The sequence below is a fragment of the Calypte anna genome, chromosome 2 (assembly GCF_003957555.1).
Source record: "Calypte anna isolate BGI_N300 chromosome 2, bCalAnn1_v1.p, whole genome shotgun sequence".
Classification (NCBI taxonomy): domain Eukaryota; kingdom Metazoa; phylum Chordata; class Aves; order Apodiformes; family Trochilidae; genus Calypte; species Calypte anna.
The window spans coordinates 60,507,198-60,527,288 of record NC_044245.1 but is presented as its reverse complement, the minus strand read 5'-3'; the positions used below and the strand labels follow the sequence as shown (position 1 = coordinate 60,527,288).

The 20,091-nt window shown below is 37.2% G+C and overlaps 1 protein-coding gene across 1 annotated transcript in view; it reads left to right on the top strand.

The window, feature by feature from the left end:
• The window catches only part of ADCY1 (adenylate cyclase 1), a 139,239-nt gene extending 119,398 nt beyond the window's left edge, over positions 1-19,841 (top strand). Inside the window, exons 12-20 of the mRNA XM_008497154.2 lie at positions 38-127; positions 2,939-3,195; positions 3,829-3,955; positions 11,016-11,132; positions 12,237-12,383; positions 12,753-12,851; positions 16,874-16,988; positions 18,521-18,645; positions 19,509-19,841. Of these exons, the coding sequence (XP_008495376.2) occupies positions 38-127; positions 2,939-3,195; positions 3,829-3,955; positions 11,016-11,132; positions 12,237-12,383; positions 12,753-12,851; positions 16,874-16,988; positions 18,521-18,645; positions 19,509-19,841 (1,410 nt within the window). The remainder of the gene's footprint in view (positions 1-37; positions 128-2,938; positions 3,196-3,828; positions 3,956-11,015; positions 11,133-12,236; positions 12,384-12,752; positions 12,852-16,873; positions 16,989-18,520; positions 18,646-19,508) is intronic.
• The last annotated feature ends 250 nt before the right edge of the window (positions 19,842-20,091 follow it).

The window sequence follows — 20,091 nt, the reverse complement described above, 5'->3', positions numbered from 1 at the left end:
AATTCTTTTATTTATAAATCTTTTTTTTTTTCCTTAGTGTTTTCCAGGGTGCCTGACAATACAAATTCGTACCATTTTGTGTATTTTTATTGTGATCCTTATATACTCCGTGGCTCAAGGATGTGTGGTGAGTATTTAAATCAAGTATCACTTAATTTAGCTTTCTGTTTGAAGAACAACCTGGTAGGGATCCATTAAACACATTCCATATTCTCATCTGGTGTATTCCTACTCTTTAGTATTCATGCTTGTAAAGCATGTTTCCTCAAATTTAAAGCTCTTTGCTATAACTTGAATTTTCACTGCCCTGAGTCAGGGTGCTGAATTAGGAATGGCAAAGCAAATATACAGATAACACTTACAGAATTTTTTATATTAAACTTTAGTATCACATAATCTGATACACTTTATTGAAAATCTATTTTTTAATGTTCCACTTACTTGATAGGATAATGACTAATATTTTGTGACAGAAAAGGCATGGTGTTAACCAACATTACATACTTCTATATGGCAACTTATAGAACATATTGTTATGTAGTAATAGGGGGATATTTTTAATCCAGGCAGATTAGAAAAGGTAATGAGATCTTTTTTGCATAAAGAGATCTTTTGGACAGTATTGTGTAACATTGTCTAGGAAGCTTCTCTTGTATGAAGTGAACTTGTTCAATACTTCTGAAAAATTGAGTTTCTTTTACTGTAGATTAGAAGCTAATTCTACATGGTGGACATGAATGTCAGATGGTATTTAAACTTCCACAAAAGTATTTGGCATTTACCTTGTCAGATTCCTAGTGCACAATTTCAACATTCTGGATGATAATGTTAATTAACTGAACATGTTAGGGTACCCAGAGGGAAGAATCCACACACAAAATAGCACCCTAAACACAACTGGACATCTTGAGAAAGTAGATTGCCTTCTGTAGGATTTAGGCAAAGTGTTCTGACCCAGAGAGGGATTTCATGAGCAATTCACAGCACTAACTGAGATGCCAAGACCCTTATTTTCTATTTTGTTTATTCACTTGACCCTGGATCTACCCTGAGAAATTCTATTGAAATTAAAAGAATGGGCAGAGGATCCCTTTGCTTATGAATTCCAATGCCCTGAGAGGTACCAAGAATTACTAATGTTCCAAGATTTCTGAGAATTCCTGAACATCAGCTGTCTGGGTAAAGCAACCCTAATAGCACAACAGATACGTTGTTCTTAATGTACATTTAATTCCAAAATGCACAATGATGTGCAGTGCCTCCAGGCTAGCTAGCATCTCAGAAAGTTTTGTGTTTCTGATTTGGGGACTGAGATTAATATGACAACTGGAACCTTTGTGGATCAGCCCCCATAGATCTGGTAGACCAAATGAAAAAAAGAACAATTGTTGCCACTTAAAGATGGTGAAAATGAGAAACAGACACCATAAGGCCTAAGGCAACACTGACCATTGGTGGAAGAAGGCAGAATAGAATTCTGTGCTCCAACAAGGGAGTGATAACTCAGGTAAAATTTAGAGTAGGTCATAAATATAACTTTATCAACACAAAATTAGTCTGTAACCATTGAAAAACTTAGGAGAAATGTTTAATGAGTGTACTAATTAGTTCCAGCAAAGTAATTCCTCTAGAATTCTCAGCTAGCAGAGAAGCTAGGTGTTGAGGTTTCACTCTTAGCTGTAGAGAAGATAGTGTTTTCCTGGATGAATTGCACAATGTTTATGAAGCCTTCAGGCTTCAGCCTCTGTTTTCACATGAGCTTAGTATGAATAGCATTTTCAAGTATATTGAACAAAATCACATTAAATTGATTTTTTCTCTTAATTTTCTCATTTCTTAATGTTATCCACTATGAGTTTAACTCACCTTTTATTATAGCTTTTTAAAATTACAGCAACCCCATGTAAAATGTGTTGCTTAATAACCTTTCAGGTTGTGAGTTATTTTACAGCATGCTATAAAATTTCATTATCAGTGGGTAGGATGAAATAAAGAGGTCTAATAACACACTTCAAAAGAGAAGCTGAAGTACAGGGCAGGGCATATGTAGCAGTACCTGTTAAAATCGGTTTCACACAACCATCCTGTTCTCCCAGTTTATGCTCTTGTCCTCTCCCTTCATAAGAGGTGAAAGGTTGGAAAGGAATTAGAAGTGTAGCTCTAGGGATCTGCACTCTTTGCCAGAAATTCCTCCCATCCTGGGATAACAGCTCTGAAATGTGTACATGACATTGACTTTGGAAGAAGCAGGTTAAATTTCCTCAGACTTCCCATAGCAAATGCACTACAACATTTTTCTTACTTCCCAGTCAAGGGAGCAAATGGAACTCTCTGGCTTACTGAAGTGGCAGGGATAATTAAAGCTAAGACGTGTTTTAATCTGCAGTAGCCCTGAAGTCAAGAACAGATATCATTCATGTTTAGCTTTTCAGTTAAATATTAAAATGCATTTTATTTTATATTTGTTTAATTGAAATCGATAAAATTTGCATAGTCATTAAGACAAAACCCCTGGTCTAGTCAAAGGTGTCCCTGCCCATGGCAAAGGAGTTGGAACTGGATGATCTTTTAAGTCCCTTCCAACCTAAACCATTCTGTGATTCTTTCTGTGCTCTGTGCAAGAACCCACATAGCCACATTTACCTACAATGTTTACTGAAGTTCCTGAATTTTTGCGGGATTATGTTGGTTTTGAGCACTATTCAACTAAGTATAGACCTTACTGGTATCTAATGAACAAAGAGTGTCCCTCATCTAAAAGTGAGTAAAGCATTATGGGAAAAGGAGAGAGATTTTTATTAGAGCAGTGACCTGGATGGGAACTCCACAGCCATATTTTCCCAATCAGAAATGAACTAGAGTCAGCATCCATAGCAGCTGCATTTCTGTTTATTTCGTATTTAATTTTCTCCTTTTTTGCCTCTCCTGTCTTTTCTAGGTTGGCTGTATGCCTTGGGTTTGGAATACCAATTCCAGCAGTTCAATAGTTATAATTTCTCCTGGTGGAACAAATAAAACAATGAATGAACTTCCATGTGACACAGCCCACTATGCTTTCCTTTCCTGTGTAGTGGGCACTCTCACCTTGGCAATATTTCTACGTGTATCTTCTTTGCCAAAAATGATCCTTCTGCTTTTTGTTACAATTTTGTACATAGTTATTCTGGAACTCAGTGATTACAGAAAAGCAGTGGGGTAGGTACCATGTAAAGTTAAAGAAATGTGTTCCTGTGTAGATAGTAACAACATTGACTACTCATCTTGTGAACTGTTCTCTAGCGTTCACTGCTGCTTAGGGCAACATTTACTCAGTAGAGCATAAGAAATACTTAGGCTATCCTTTCCCTAGCAATTGCAGGATGTAGTAATGTACATCAACAGGAGATAAGATTTTGGGAACTAACAGCTGTTGCCTCATTCTGTAGTTTCGTGCTAACATACCTCAGCTGAACACTTGTCAGTCTAATTGTAATATGAACTAGAAAAACACTGCTAAACATTTCCATACTTGAGCAGCCCTCAAACAATTCCAATTTAATTTAAGCTTTTGGATTTTTAAGTGTTTTTATATTTCCTAATTAAAACTGTGCATACACATTACCATAATGTAAGGCATTATAAAATCCTCATATAATTGAATGTTGGTGTGATGCAGTGATCACATTTACCCATATCCTTACCCATATGAGCCTTTTCAGAAAAAACTAGTGATTAGGGAGTACCCATATGTTCTAAAATAAAAATTTAATTTAAAATTTAATTAAAAATATGCAGTGTTACATATTAGACAACTTGTAATAATCTGTTTACCTTCCTTTTATTTTTAAGAGGTGGCTCCTTTTATATGCGTGGCTATGAACCAATCCTTGCCATTTTGCTATTTTCTTGTGCTTTGGCACTGCATTCCAGACAGGTGGACTTGAAGCTGCGTCTGGACTACCTCTGGGCTGTGCAGGTAAGTCACAGGATTTTTCTTTCTAACGTTTGTGCACACAAAATGATGTCTGACTTTTTGAATTGGCTTGCAAATTTTTGCAGAACAAATTAATTAGACTAGAACATTTTCAAAATTTTTCATGTCCGTTGGTGTTTACAGAGAAAAAATATTAGAGGTTCTCCCCACAGACTTATAAAATTGTTTTGCTTTGGAGTAATGATTCTTACTTTGTTTGTCCTTGTTCCCTTAACAGAATATTATTAATAAAGTCATATATGTGTATATACGGTTCATTATTAATAGAGAGTATTTTGAATTGACTGTTAGCAATATAAACTTGAGATAAAGAATTTAAATCCATGGGTTTCTTTCATCTTATAATACAGAAAGGGTTGAAAATAAGTTGATGTTCTGGTAAACTGAAAAGAAGGAAATTAAACTGATAAAAGGAAATACTTATACCCGTGTCATTTATGAAACTGTGCAACACTGGCAAGGGAAGAGCAAAAATTTATTTAGGTATCAAGTGCATGGACTTTTTTTTGAAAATGTATTTCCTAATTATCCTAATCACAGCAAAATCTATGGAAATTATATTAATCTTAAGTAGGGGTATCACAAAATGTCTTAACTCCTGCCATGCCTCTCAGCAGTTGAGTTCCCACTTCCATAGTGTTTACCATTGGCCACTGAGGGAAAGAGAAAGTTGAAGAAGACGTAAATTTTAGTGGAATTTTGGAGTTGCCTTTTTTTTATAAAACTTACACTCTTACAGTCTTGTAGTTCACAGAGGTCACATCTGGTTCTCACTTACACCCTACTAACTATGTTGTTAAGAGGACTGCACATTGCAGTGATTGCTCTTAAGTGTAAAATCAAGACTGGAACCCATGGATTAAACTCATCCCTAACTTTACTATGTTACCTAGAATGGAGAATTCAAGAATAGATGAACTCTGTTACCTTCTGCTCTTGAAGTTTTTCAGCCTACCAGTTAAGCTCTGTTAAGACTTTGTGCTTGTCTTCATGTCCAAGATCATGTCGTATCTCCTTTATTATTTAGATTTATCTTGTTCTATAATTTCTGTGGACGCTGGGCTATTTAACTGAATGAACAGAGCACAACCACTTAATCTGATTTTTCTCCTGTGCCCTGCAGTATTGACAGACTCTCACACAGACTCTCAGACTCAGAAGTTTGTTTTGGATAATAGTAAAGGAAGAAATACAAACTTTTTTTCTGTTTTCTTGAGTCCAGTTTTTACAGAAATACATTTAAAAAACCATTGTGCACTTACTGTAAAGGACAATAATGAGTTGCCTATCAAATTTCAGTAATGTCCAGCATCATCTTCTGTGCCATTTGAAAAAGTGCTTTCCATCTGAGAAGATCAGATCTCATATTCAGATATTTCTGTTGCAAATCCAGTACTTATAAGGTGCTATCTTGTCTGTGAGATTAGCATTATAATAATCATAAAAAGGAAAAAAATAAGTGTGGGTAGAAAATTGAGAAATTAAGTATCACATTACTAGTATTCTTTGAAATTATTATGCTGGGTACATGCTTGGCCTCATTGGTTATCTGGGCATATACATTTGTTCTTCATAATTCCACATGGATTCCTTGTACAAAAAATAGTGGATAACATGTTGGAAGGAGTGTTGTTCTGGTTCCCACTCCATATATTGGGTATAAATTAATACAGCACTAATTAACATAACATGCAGATGTACCATTTTGATGAGTGTCACAGAAATGCTTAAGATACTTGCCCATTCAAATGGATAAATAAATGAAACATTATTTTCACATTAATTAGGGTCTTTGGCACAGTGAAAATCTTAATACTAAAAAGCTCTGGGAAGGCTGTTGATTGGAAACATCAATTAAAACTGCCTTTGAATAGTCAGTGATCTCCAAGTCACTAATTATTGAACAACCTTCAAGAATAGGGACAAGGGTAAAAACCACATTTCTGAATAACAGTTTCCTCTAGCTTCTGGACTGCAGAAGCCATGCATGGGGTTGAACAGTGTTCTTGGTCATGTTTCTCTACAGATACAGTACTACTTAACCACTTAAGCATGCTGACTTAGCTTGGTTACATTCTTTGTAGCACAAGTTTTAGAAAGCCTACTGACTTATTGCAATGGTCGAGAACTGTGGAGATTTTCTTTGGTTTTACTGAGTGCGCTGATTCTTTGCACAAACACTGAACTGAGTGAACCACTACCAGAGCTGGAGACTCACGACTCCCAGTAGCCAGCCACTGCTTTGTGAAACATGTGTCAGTATGGTAAAACATGGATTTTTAGGAAGTTTCTCAGTCACTGGCTTACAAAGGAGAGAATTTCAGAGTCAGTAGTTATTCTGGAAGTTGTAAGCACTTGGTTTGTGTGCTTTTAGTAAAGCCCATTGTGGGGCTGATTCTGTAAAAATCTTCTCAGATGCTTTATAGCCCTATGTTTAAGCAGTAGATTTCATGTGGCAACTTCAGTCAATGGCATTGCTACAGCATTTTTTTGCTTATTATAATGGAATCATAGAATGGTGACAGTTGGAAAGGGCCAGATCATCTTCATTAAGCAGACATCTTCAACTAGATCAGGTTGCTCAAAGCCCCATCCAACTTGACATTGAACAATTCCAGGGATGGGGCATCTCTCGGGGCAACCTATTCCAGTGTTTCACAATCCTCATTATTAAAAAAAAAAAAAAATAATAAAAAAAAAAAAAAAAAAAAAAAAAAAAAGTTACTAATATCTAGTCTAAATCTACCCTCTTTAAAACCGTTTTCCCTTGGTTTAAATGGTTTAAAACCATTATCCCTTGTCCTGTCACTACAGGCCCTGGTAAAATTTTTGTCCCCTTCTTTCTTATAGGTCCTCTTTAAGTACTGAAAGACTATAATAAATTGTCACCTGATAGCTCTGGTGATACAACAGCTCAGAGCACTTTATGAACAGAAGATGAATAACCAATTACCAGCACTGTAAAAACTGTGAGATGCTGCATAACTTTTTAAATGCAATAGCTGCTAATTACATCAAGGTCAAAAGCTGCAGCACCAAAGAACATTATAAATTTTGTCACCAGGTCTGAAGGAAAAACAAAGCTTGCTTTTAAATACTTCAGCTCTGCAAACACAGTTAAGTTTTACAAAATGATCTAACTGCCACAAATGCCAAGCAGGTACAAACAAAAAGTGAAATATGAAAAATATTGTTTATCATTCCTATGGGTTTTCTTTCTTGTTAATGTTCATAATAATCTGCTTTGGGTTTTAAGCCAATAGCTGTTGCATAAATATTATAGAGCAGCTTTCATTAATTGACCAGTAGGAATAGGGACAAACAGAGAGAGGTTTGGGTGCCATTTAGCTGTCTGTGTCATTTTTCCACTGGGAATGTAAAGACCTGTGTTCTGGGCTATTTCAAATCTTTCTCCAGCCCCAAGTACTCCTTCCTTTCCAGTATCTGTTTTGCCTGGGAAAGGGTGATGCCTACACATCCTTTTATCTCAGTTCCTGAAAGAGTAAGCACGGGGAATTCAGGAGTCACAAGGAGGAAAGAAAGTTTTCATTGCATCCCCCTGAAGGGCAGAAAGCAGGAAGCTGGAAAAAGGTCCAAAAATACCAGTAATCAGTTTACTTCCCTCCCTGGACCATATCAGAGTCAAAACCTTGGTTCATAATTTTGCATCTGAAGAAGGGAAGAAACACTTCCTAGGCATATTGGAAATGTAGCTTCTATTGTGTTTCTTAGCAGTGGTGACATCCTTGAGGCCTTTTCCAGTTCTTAGAGGATTTTGCAACACCTCCTGTCGTGACTTGGATAATTTAGTTTTAGCCACTAGCTCTTCACTGAAGAGCTCAGTTCACAGCCTCTTAGCCATTTCTCTTGTTATATTATTGTGAATATTGTCACGCCCATACCTGCAGACACAAAGTAGTATCATGGGCATTGCTCTCCCAGTAGTTTCATGACCATATTGAACCAAGATTTTAAAAAAAGAGAAAACCCATGAATGCCTTAAGATTCTGACAGAAGGAAACCAGAAAACCAACAGGCTAAACTGTCCTTTCTTATTTATTTTATGTTGCTGTATTAGAATTTTCTTTTACTTCTATGTGCCAAAGTCTGGACAGAACTACAGCAACATGACAAAGATTACCAGGGTCTGCTTCAGTACTGGCAGCTTTATCCTTGTGCTGTGCCTTGCTCTAAAACCTTTGTTGTGAATTATACACAGTAATAGGAAATGTAATGTTTGCTGGAGAACCTTCTCAATCGTGTCTTCTCATGACATGTCTTCTCAGTCATGTCTTTGGTCCACAGCTGGGCAAGGCAGAGGAATCTGATCACACATCAGAAATGAAGAGCATCTGCTAGTGATTGACAAACATCAGTATCCATACAATGCATCAAACTGATTACTCCCCTTATCTATCCCTGCTTGATTACTTTGGCTTGCCCAGAAATCTCTACACCCTGTCCCAAAGGTGTGTTATTCCTTAGGCTGCTGTTCTGCCCCATATTGTGTTGGGAGCTTAAACGAGAGCCTTAAAATATCCCTAGGAAGAAAGTAAAAAAAATAATTCTTACTCAAAAAATAAAGGCATGGATAAGCAAGTCCCAAATGGATTTTTAATTCAAAGCAAAATTCAGTTTGCAAATCAACTTGCTGCTGTCAGAGTAAAATTTCCCATATTCCAGTGTGATGTAAAAATGGAGTTGTATGTTTGATTTGGATTTTCAGATGGAAAAGGCTTTTTATTTACACTTACAGAACTTTTAAATTCCAACATTCAGACTAAACATGAGAGGCCATCACATATTTTCATAGACACCAGTAAGTCAGAGGCAGAGTTATTCCACCTAAGTAGGGGAAGGATATTTTAAGAAAAACAGCATGTGAAATATAAACAGCAAAAAAAAGTGTCAGGAAAACAGCTCATGACCAGGAAATAGGTACTTGCTTAAAATAAAAATTTCAGGTGTATTTCTTGTAGACTTTAACTGCTATTTAATGTTTACTGATATTTCAGCTCTGGAACAAATTCTGATTCTGATAAAGAAATTAAAGGACTTGGAATTTGTTATTTTTCATCATTCTTTCTACTTGTAAATAAATTTAAGAATACAGAAGTAAGCTGCAAGGCAAAGCGGACTGTGTGATTTGAATAAAAAGGTTGTTTCCATTTTGTCATGGAAAAAAGAGAACTACATGATAAAAATATTCTAAGGCTATATAAAGTTAAGAGGTGACTGGTTTTCTGCTACTTAGACAGGACAGTGAAAAAAGTATATGGACTTTGTAAAAGATCCACATAGTATATTCTAGATATAAAAGTGACACCAACCAAGATTACAGCAACTTCTTCAGTGGTTTACATGGCTGTAATTTCTCAATATTGCCTGAGAATTTGGCTTTCCTCTGTTCTGTTGACTGTAAGTAGAAAAACATCATTTGTGGGTCATGTCAGATTCATGTTACAGTTTTTTGAGTGTGGTTGAAGAAGAAAGAATAAGTTGTGATTTCTGTGAGAATAATTATAATGGTACTCATCAAACCTTGTGTAATCAAAATCAGATGCAGGGCCAAATGTCACTCTAACAAGGACCAAATTCCAGAGAAGTAGTTTTGCAGAAGACTTATAAGGATGAGGCTGTAATTTGCACACCTGGGAGTCCCAAGTGAGATCCCTAGATGTTCAGTATTTTCTCAGTAAGATGTCTGACTTTTAGAATTGTTCTCTAATGCATAATTCCAACTAACTCTTGTAAATCAAGACACTTGCAATGAGATACCAGTATCTTGGATTAAGCCTCTCAGCTGCCTTAACCCCTAGGTACTCTTTCTTGATACTATACTTCACATAAATCATGGAATTTCTGTTGCTGGTGTGCACAGAAATTTCTGTGTGCAGGAACTGTATATGTTTTCATGACAAATACCAGAGTAATTAAAAACCACTCTAGAAATGCTGTTTTTCATAATAAAATGTGAGGGGTTTAATTGCATATTATTCTTAAGGAAGTTCAATTTTAAAACATTTTTTTTCACTGTTGGAGTTACTGTTTTACCAGTTTGGTTTTTTTTACCATTTTACTGCAAAATGATGTAGATTTCCTTTAAACACTGCTGATTGTCCAGGCTTCTCAATTTTGAAGGTGGAGTAAATACTACTGTCACTGGCTCCACCTACCCAAGAAATAATTGTCCTCCAATGCCAATGTGACTTAGGTGGGATTGTTGTAGCTTTTTAGTCTGTAAAAATATCAAGGCCTATATAAGAGAAAAGAGAACTACAGAAAACACCAATACACTTGGCTGAAAGTAGTGGTTGACCCAGAGAAGCTGACTTCATTATGAAGTATTTCAAGAGATTTTGCCCTGATGTAAAAACCTGGTATGGAGAGCTGTTCTCACTCTACATTACAGCCATAATTTTGCACAGTTTAATTTCAAAGAATGTATTAAAAGCTATTTCATAGAATCATAGAATCATAGAATTGGCTGGGTTGGAAGGGACCTCAGAGATCATCGAGTCCAACCCTTGAACCACCGTTGCAGTTACCAGACCATGGCACTGAGTGCCACATCCAGTCTCTTTTTAAATATCTCCAGGGACGGAGAATCCACTACTTCCCTGGGCAGCCCATTCCAATGTCTGATCACTCTCTCTGTAAAGAAATTCTTTCTAATATCCAACCTAAACTTCCCCTGGCACAACTTGAGACTGTGCCCTCTTGTCTTGTTGAAAGTCGTCTGGGAAAAGAGACCAACCCCCCCTGGCTACACCCTCCTTTCAGGGAGTTGTAGAGAGTGATGAGGTCTCCCCTGAGCCTCCTCTTCTCCAGGCTGAACACCCCCAGCTCCCTCAGCCTCTCCTAATAGGGTCTGTGCTCGAGTTCCTTCACCAGCCTGGTTGCCCTCCTTTGGACCTGCTCCAGGACCTCGATATCCTTCCTGAACTGAGGGGCCCAGAACTGGACACAGGACTCGAGGTAATTTAATGGCTTCAGCTAATTTTTTTGCTTTTTGAAAAGGCTCTTTTTCTTCTTCACACAGGCAGAAGAAGAGAGAGATGATATGGAAAGAGTCAAACTGGATAACAAAAGAATTCTCTTCAACTTGTTGCCAGCACACGTTGCACAGCACTTTCTTATGTCTAATCCAAGAAATATGGTAAACCAAGATAAAATTTAAATTCATGGTGATGTTGTATGAGTGTGACCCTTTGTAGCTTGATTCACTTTCCTATACATTTTCAAGAAATTCTTGGACTTAAAAAGTTTTATTCATGTTAAAAGGAGTAGCTTTGTAAAAAGTTGTGGTCAAGAATTCAGTTTGAATTATTCCTGTCACTGCAGTGTCCTTCTCTGAGGAATTTTAACATAAAAGCAGGATAAGGGAACATTGTGTTAATTCAGCATCAGTGCACTTAAGTGTCTGCATGTAAATAACTAATTTTGTTTTCAATCACTTTACCATTTTAGGGTTTAATACTGTATTTCCTGAGCTCAGTTTGGTTCTGAATGATGGCTTATGAGCTGCCAGACAATGAACCACTCTAGTTCTTGAAATATGCTGCCATTACCAAACCCATCCATTTCAAGTTAAAAGCAGAGAACTGTACACACCCAAGGAAGACACAGTAACTTTTAACATCAAAGGCTGCAGTGGTTAAATGAAGTGCTTCAGGAAGGCCTTAATCCTCCAAGTGCAGCTTCAATACTTGCAGCATTGGAGTAACTGTGATGGCCATGATACTACTCTTGAGAGTCTGGATAAATGTATTTTAACCACAGAAGAGTGGTTTTACATTTCTTGATCCCCCCAAATTCTTAAGCAAAAACCTTACAGGACTCTGCAACTCAGGTAAAGACATAGAGGAGCAAGGTTGATTTTATGTTGCGTGGCACAATTGTTCTGTCTCCTATTTTAGTTACAAAGCAAAATTGAGAAAAGTTAATTCTATTTCTCATACAGTAGTAGTTCTGCAGGTGTTAAGATTTTATACAAAAATTTTGCCCACTGCTTTCATGTCTAAACAGAGAAAAAGTCTAAGTTGTTTTAAATGGGTTTAATATCTTACATGTTAATTTTCTTTTGTATTTTTGTGTGGAGAGATCTTTCAACATTTTTTTTGAATAAGACTGGCTTTCTCTCTACCAAAAATGATGGCTTTTGTCATAGCTATTGCTTGTCAGTAAAATAGATATCATAATCATTATGCCTGGTGTAGATCAATCATGTAGAATAAAAATTATATTTGCTCATGAACTGCAGGACCTTTATTACCAGTCATATTCACAAGTGGGAGTGATGTTTGCTTCCATCCCAAATTTCAACGATTTCTACATTGAATTGGATGGCAATAATATGGGAGTGGAATGTTTACGCCTGCTAAATGAAATTATTGCTGATTTTGATGAGGTAAGGTCTAAACATTTTATCTTTTCAATATGCCAGTTCTACCAATTACTATCAACAGAGAGCAAGTCTGCATATCTTGGACTGCCTAATAAACCTCTACTGTAAACTTCCTTTTTAACTGTAGTTTGTGTCCCTTTGGCTTTTCCAAATTGCCTAGTTTGTATTTTTAGGCATGTGTATCTAATCTCAAATTTCTCTAATAAAAGAAGAGTATTAAAATGGGAGTTAGCAGTAGTTCTTTTCAACGACCTCAAAGTGGACAAGCCGCAACTTGCCACAATTAATATGGCTTAATCAACTTGCACATAGTTTCTTGTTGCTTGTCTAAAATATTATGTAATATTTAACAGTTTTATGTTTTAAACAAAGCTTATGGACAAAGAATATTATAAGGACATAGAAAAGATCAAGACAATTGGAAGTACCTATATGGCAGCTGTGGGACTTGTACCTACTTCAGGAACTAAGGTAAGATTTTATAGAACAGTAATTTGTGGAAGAACCATTCTCCTTAAATTTTCAGAGGAACATCAGAAACAACTAACTCTGTGTGATTATAAATAACTTGTATTAGTTATTTACAACAATTGAAATGTGAGGTTCAAAGCACAACTGTAGCTTGAAAGGAAAAAATTTTATCCTAGCAGTTGCTCATGTGGCTTCGTTTAGGATTTCATTGTCTGTATCTCTGGACTCTCTGCAAATTAACATATAAATCTAACTCAGTTTCAAACCCAGTATCTTAGATGGCCCTGTAAGATGCAGAGATGGCAAGACTCCAGGCCAAATGAATGACAGCAAAACTAACACAAGAATATAAAAATGGGGAGGATGGGGGGGGGGTTCTTTTTTTTTTTTTTTTTTTTTTTTTTTATTCTCAAAACTAGGTGCAACACGAGTATCTTCTCCCAACCCCCATCACTGACAGAAACCTAGTGCTAGGTACATTGCTGCACTTAACCCTGATCACTCCAAATCAGGTCTTCTTTGTCTCGACTGTTTGCATTCTTTTTATCGCTTTAATTACTCAGCAATAAAAAAAAGTCAGTCATTTCCAACCCACTAGTTCTGGGGTACAATTCTGTATCTTCATTACTACTTGAGAGAATGTTTCTCAGCTTAAGTTTGTCTTGGTACAGGGATTTGCTAGATTTGCATGCAGCATCTGGAAAAGCAGAGAACCTTGTGGACAGTATACTGAGTATGCTGTATATAAGTTACTATGCACATTAATAATGATAGCAATAGAATTAATTTATGAAAAATTATTATTATGAGGCATAAATTAAAATTAAAGCAATCCATGACCCTTGTCTGCCCAGAATTTCCAGACACCTCTTACCTGTTCTGATATGCATGTATGTATGTTATATACTCATGCATATGGTTTAGCATTGCAAAATAACACTGAATTGGACACCAGAAAGGGCTAGACGATTGCCTGTGAACATTGTAGCAACAATTAGTCTTGTTAAGTAAATAAAAAACAAGGCCACATTGAAATCAACTGAGTTACGTAGGAGTGTATCACATGCAACTGACTTTCTGGAGGGTTTTTACAACTGATGCTTTTCTTTGTATTTTTCCTAGAAATCTACACATTACAAAAAGATATTTTAAAAACTCTGTTTATGATGAAATATTTGCCCTCTGGGTCCTGAAGCAAAAAAATCAATGTTTTCAATTTTGTTCTTTGTGATCTCAGGCAAACAGGCAACAGCATACTTGCGTGCCTGCTATAAATGCTCTTTGAACTATAATCCTGAAAACAAGTGTGTTGTTGGGTAACTTTGGCAGCATATGTTCCAAAACCTAGACACATTTATCTGTTGTATTTTATAGTCGGTAACTGAAGGGTCAGCTGAGTTAGCCTAGTACTGGAGATAATACCACTCTGAGATTATGATAGTAATACATTTTTAGTCACTGCAGAATATCTTATACGGGACTCCATTTCTTGAAATCCTGGGGTGACTTATGATCTTTTCTGTGCAGGCAGAACTTATTTAACACTCTGTATTCCAGAAGATCTAAGATCTTGTATGAAACAGCCAGTATTTTTTACTTTAACTTGGAGTTTCAGCTTATCTGTGACTGCTTCCCACTGTTCGTGTGATGCAAACAAATAGAAATTATTCACAACCTTTTGGCAGTTTCCATCTATTTCTTCAGCATGCATCTGTGTAATTAGAAGCCTGATGGTCCTGGGTAGTCCAACACATGCAGACAATCACTGCCAGCTGTCACACAGCCCTATGGAATTCTGTGTGTCCGTAAGAAGCCAGAAGAGACTCAAGTGCTAATGCCTCCCCTCTGCCAGGGGCACCCCAGCTTCATCAGAAAATCTAGCACAGCCTCTTATTGTGAGCCACCAATTTCATACTAGGATTTGGACATGAGCAGAAAGCAGTGGATGGGACTAAGTGTGCTCTAAAGTGAGGATATTTAGACACATAAGAACAGATTATCCTAATCAAGTTAAATATTTAAATCTCATATTTTACAGGACTGCTGTTTCTGCAGCTTGAATTCAGCAGGTAACTACAGTAAATGCACACTGCCTCTCTGTCAGAGTGGTTTTGATGTCATGCTCTGTGCAGTCCTCCTAGTTCATTCCTTTGATGTTTAAATAAATAATTGCTTGCCAGTTACACCATGAGGGCAGCACACAAACCAAGCTCTTTGTATATTTTTTGCACAGCGTAAGTGCATTGTGGGTGTGAATACCCTTGAAATTCCATCTGTGATTTCACCAGCATCCTGAATTCACTAGGGTCCTAACTTTGTGGTGTTCTTCAGTGTAGGTTCAAAAGTGTTTGACAATAATCCCTTTGAGAGGCATCCGTCACCTGCAGCACATTCAGTATTTGTCACCAAGTCCTCTTTCCTGCAACACTGCAGGGTATTGCAGGAAATCAAAGCACCCATGGGGCAGCACAGAAATTGAAGGATACAGACTATAAAGAAGATCAGAGTATTAAATAAAACTATACACTCCCCCCTCCCTCCTCCAGACTTTCTTCTTGCTTATCCAGGCTGTGAGCCAAATCAAGGTATTGCCCTCCTTCCCTGTTGGAAGTGTAGCCATCAGCTATTTAAACTTAATTTTTGCTCTTCCTTTGTCTTGGTGAGGATGAAAAAGAGCAGGGCTACTTGACATTGCAAAAAGCAGAATGCCAGAGACGCAGGCAGGTAAATAAAAATACTCTCCCTAAAACTTGGGACTGGCCCAAGGGTGCCTTTCATAATTTTTAGTCAGGACTGTTCTAATTTTTATAAATTTCACAGCCACATGAAGATACCCTTCCAAACTGATCCAAATAAAGCAAATAGAAACCCTTTTCTCAAGATTCCCATCAAATATCAAGTACTTCATTTATACAATCTCACATCATGACGAAAACCTATCAAGCTGTCAACTCATGCTGGATGCCACAGCCCTGTTGTGAAACACCCTACTGAAGCTACACTGCCACTGACCCTTATTTTCTTTCGCCATAATCTACCTTTAGCCCACTTTCACTTTGAAAATCTGTTCAAGAATTAATATTAATAATTTTTTTTTATTAAAATAAGAGCGCAGCAGAAGAGCAACCATACTGAATGGGGTCACTTCTACTTACCCGGTCTTCAGCCAATGTATATGCTGGGGGAAGGGCATGAGTTATAGGACAAGCATGCAAACCTTTCTTTTCCACTTTATAATGATATGCTGCTTAAGAAATTCTTGAGCTACAGATAAAATAATTTAGTGCTTTGTAGGAAATGTTTCTTCCATAAGCTTCAGTAATTATGTTTGAATCTAGCTAACTTCTGGAATCCACACTATCCTCTGAAAATGAGTTCTACAGTTTAATTAAACTGAAGTTCCAAAAATTATTTTCATATGTATTTCGAGATTTTTTACAAGTTCAGCATTTAATTTGATCCCTTCTGGTTCTTTTGCTTTAGTTAATTTAGATATATTTTATAACAAATCACTTCTGCTTGCCCAGAAAGGAAAGAAAATAGGGGTGAACTACATTTCACAAGATTAAACCTAGCAGGAGTTTTGTCAATAGGAACAGCATGTACCCTGTAGAGCTGGGAGGTAGGAAAAACCCCAAAGGGAGAAGAGAGCAGAAACTGTAGTTATTAATAAACATCAGGCAAATCAGGTTTTTAAGAAAGCGGGTTATATTCCCTGCCACTTTCATGACAAACATCTGCAGCTCTCTAGCAACAGAACTACTTTGCCATGGGAACTTTTGCTTTCAATTCTTCCCAGAAATCAAAAGGAGAGAGAGGAGAATTAAAAAAAAATATTAAAAATCCAATATTTGAGAAAAGAATGCATATGCTTTAGTGACCATCAAAAGTTTCTTTTCACAAACAGCAAAAGAGGTTAGATTTTTTTCCTAAGCCACCTAGTCTGAGATCTCCATTGTTTATCACTTTGGTATTTTACCTGTACCATACAAATCTAATGTGCAATACTACTTTGTTTCTAGGCTAAAAAATCAATTTATTCTCATCTGAGTACACTGGCAGATTTCGCAATAGAGATGTTTGATGTTCTTGATGAAATTAACTACCAGTCTTACAATGACTTTGTCCTACGAGTTGGTAAGTCATGTTTCTGCAGTTGTCACACAAACAGAACATTGCTGGCTTACCATGTGTTCTCTGCAAAGGATTACTCATCTTGCACTCATAATTAAAACTGAAAAGCCTCCTTAAGCAGAACAGTTACATCCATGCAGAAGGTCAGAAGGCTGTATGGGGAGCATCAGTATTAAGGAATTGCAATAGTGTCCAGTTCCAGTGTATTTACTAAATCTAGCCACCCCTAAAAGGAAAGCTGCACCAATAATTTTATACAATATTATTAGTGTATGCAGGCTTCTGGCTAACACTGCTTTGCACTGCTAGGCTGCTGAAAACAAACTGACTGTACTGCAAAAGCTTTTGTGATGGGAGCTTTTTGTTCACAGATGTCAGGCCTCCTCAGCCATTCCTGTTTTCTCCAACAAATTGAATCCTCTGGTCTTCACAATACACACCTTCCCATGCAATAATTTACATGTTATTACATCTTGTCTCTCAGAGTCCTTTCTCCCAGCCTTCTGACAGATCAAGTTCTCCCCTGCCTTCCCTGCATTCCTCTCATCTTCAATTTCCACTCCTGTTCTTATTCCATCGCATATTCTAACACAGACGGTTTTCTCCAGTTTCTTTCTCTATATATTTTCATAGTTGAATTTTGAGAAGGGGCTGGACAAGGGGGAAAGTGAGGTTTCTAGCAGCAGAAATTGAGAAAGACCTGAAACATCTAAGAATAGCAAAAGGAGAGTTATAAATCTTTGCCCTCCTGTATAGTCTAAAAGTTATAAATCCCAAATTCTCTTTGAGCTGTGTTACAACTCATCTTTCCAGGTTCACAAAGGGGCAGAAGACAAATATCTAACCCCCATTCTTCTGCGTACCTTGCTTGAGAAAGCACTTGCACAGAACCTCATGCAGGCTTTAGTATCTGCAGCTCCCACTCAGAAGAAAAATCCTCTTTTATCTTCCAAATAAGGTTTCAAAATCAGTCAGAAATGTAGAATTGAGCCTTGTGGTTTCCCAAAAAAGATGTTTGAGCCATTCCTATCTATTTCCAGTGTTTCCCTGATTTGAGTTGTCTAGTACGACAGCCAACCTCACATGCTTCCCTTATTCCATTCCTTGTGTCTTCCAGGCCACTATTTCTGTGCCACTTGGAAGATCTTCATTAAAAGGCTTTGTATGAGCAACCACAATGAACCTCAAGCAAATCTTTGAGAGTTTATCCTCAATTATTCTACAGCCAAACTCTGTGCTGCCAGTGCTTTTTTCTTATAACAAACAAAGAAAAGAGAAACCACAGATGAGGCCATTTTTTTTTTTGGTGCTGTCTATCACACATAACATTTCCAATAAGATATATCTGTGAATGTCTTTATGTTGTTTCTAAACCACTTACGAATACAGAATTCCAACTGGCATTAGTTGACATGTTAAGTCCTATGGCCAGAAAGATCCTAAGTCACTTGTGTTAAATCTATTTTGCAGTTTTCATGTTTTCCTTGGAGAATATGCTGTAGTTTTTGAAACCAAAGTAATTTTTTTGATTTCAGGCATTAACGTCGGGCCGGTAGTTGCTGGAGTCATTGGAGCCAGAAGACCACAGTATGATATATGGGGGAACACTGTAAACGTTGCTAGCCGGATGGATAGCACTGGAGTACAGGGGAAAATTCAGGTGAGTGCATGCTGAGGCAATTTTGTAAACTTTATTTAAATCCTGTTTGATATGCTTACATTTTCAAGACAACTTAGAAACTGCGGCCTTGCTTGATCTTGGGGTCCTTACGAAAAGGGCAAAATTCTTCAGATGATTCAAGCATCAGAGGTATAGTTGTTTTCCATTAAATATTTTTCAGTACTCAGAGGCAACAAAATCCTCATATAAATAATTTCCCATCAGAGGAAACAGAATTCTCAGAGGCATTGCACAAAGTTGGAGGCAAGCCTGGAAATGCCAACGCTGCATGGGCCAGTCCTTGTGCTGAGGGAATTTTGCCTGAATAAGGGTAACAAGGAAAGGATCTATGCCCATTTACATCCTGCTGCATTTTATGTAGCTTTAAAAATTCCTTGGATATTTTGGATCAGAAAAGATACACAGACAGAGAATATTGTTGTTCTGCCTCTCAAAATCACAATGAACTCTTGCAGTCCTTTATCCAAAATGCCTGTCTAGTCTCCAGGGATAAAAAGTTCTTCTGGAGTAAATTAATCACACTGGAAGTAATCAAGCTTAGAACAGTAGACAATTCATTTACAGATTTCTGCTAGAGCTTAATCTGGCTGTGTAATTATTCAGCTCAAGATGAGAAGTTCTGCTTCTCAGATTCCAGTTTGGTCAGGGAATTTAATCCCTTAAAAAAATTCTAAGTGAGCCCAAGAGCAGCATTAGGTGCTAGTTCGTTCTACCTTATGCATATTTCATGAGAGAGAAGTAAACTGGGGAAGGGTGCAGAGTTCTCGGTTTGACTTTATGTGAATGGCAAAAAATAATAGTTTGTTTTGTACTGCTTTGTTTTGTTTTGTTTTGGTCTCCAGGTGACAGAAGAAGTCCAACGGATATTAAAAAGGTGCAGTTATGAATTTGTGTGCAGGGGTAAAGTCAGTGTAAAGGGAAAAGGTGAAATGTTGACCTATTTCCTGGAAGGGAAGGCTGATGGAAATAATTCACAAACACGGTCTTTAAACTTAGAGCGGAAAATGTACCCTTATGGAAGAGCAAATGTTCAAACAAAACTGGGCACCAGCTCTGCGTCGGTGTCCTCACTTGCTAGCTTTACTGTAAAAGCTGGAGCAGGTCAAGTGTCTGCCACTCACTCAAATCAAACACTACATTATCTTCCTTCTGTGCCAGCAGTGAAGGAGGCATAAAGCAAAGGAGATTTGTTTGAGCCACTTACAGTGAACTTGGAGAGCAATGGTTGCCTGAATTTTTACTAAGAGATCAAAGACCATGGCATTAACCAAGGACCACTACAACCCAACCAAAGAGAACTTGGGAACTGTGTAACCAACTCCTGGAATGGAACATATATATAAGGGCTACCAACTCTGTTAGAAAAAGTCAGAACCTGATTTTCTGGAAATGAGGAATATTTTCATGGCATTTTTAAAGGGTAAA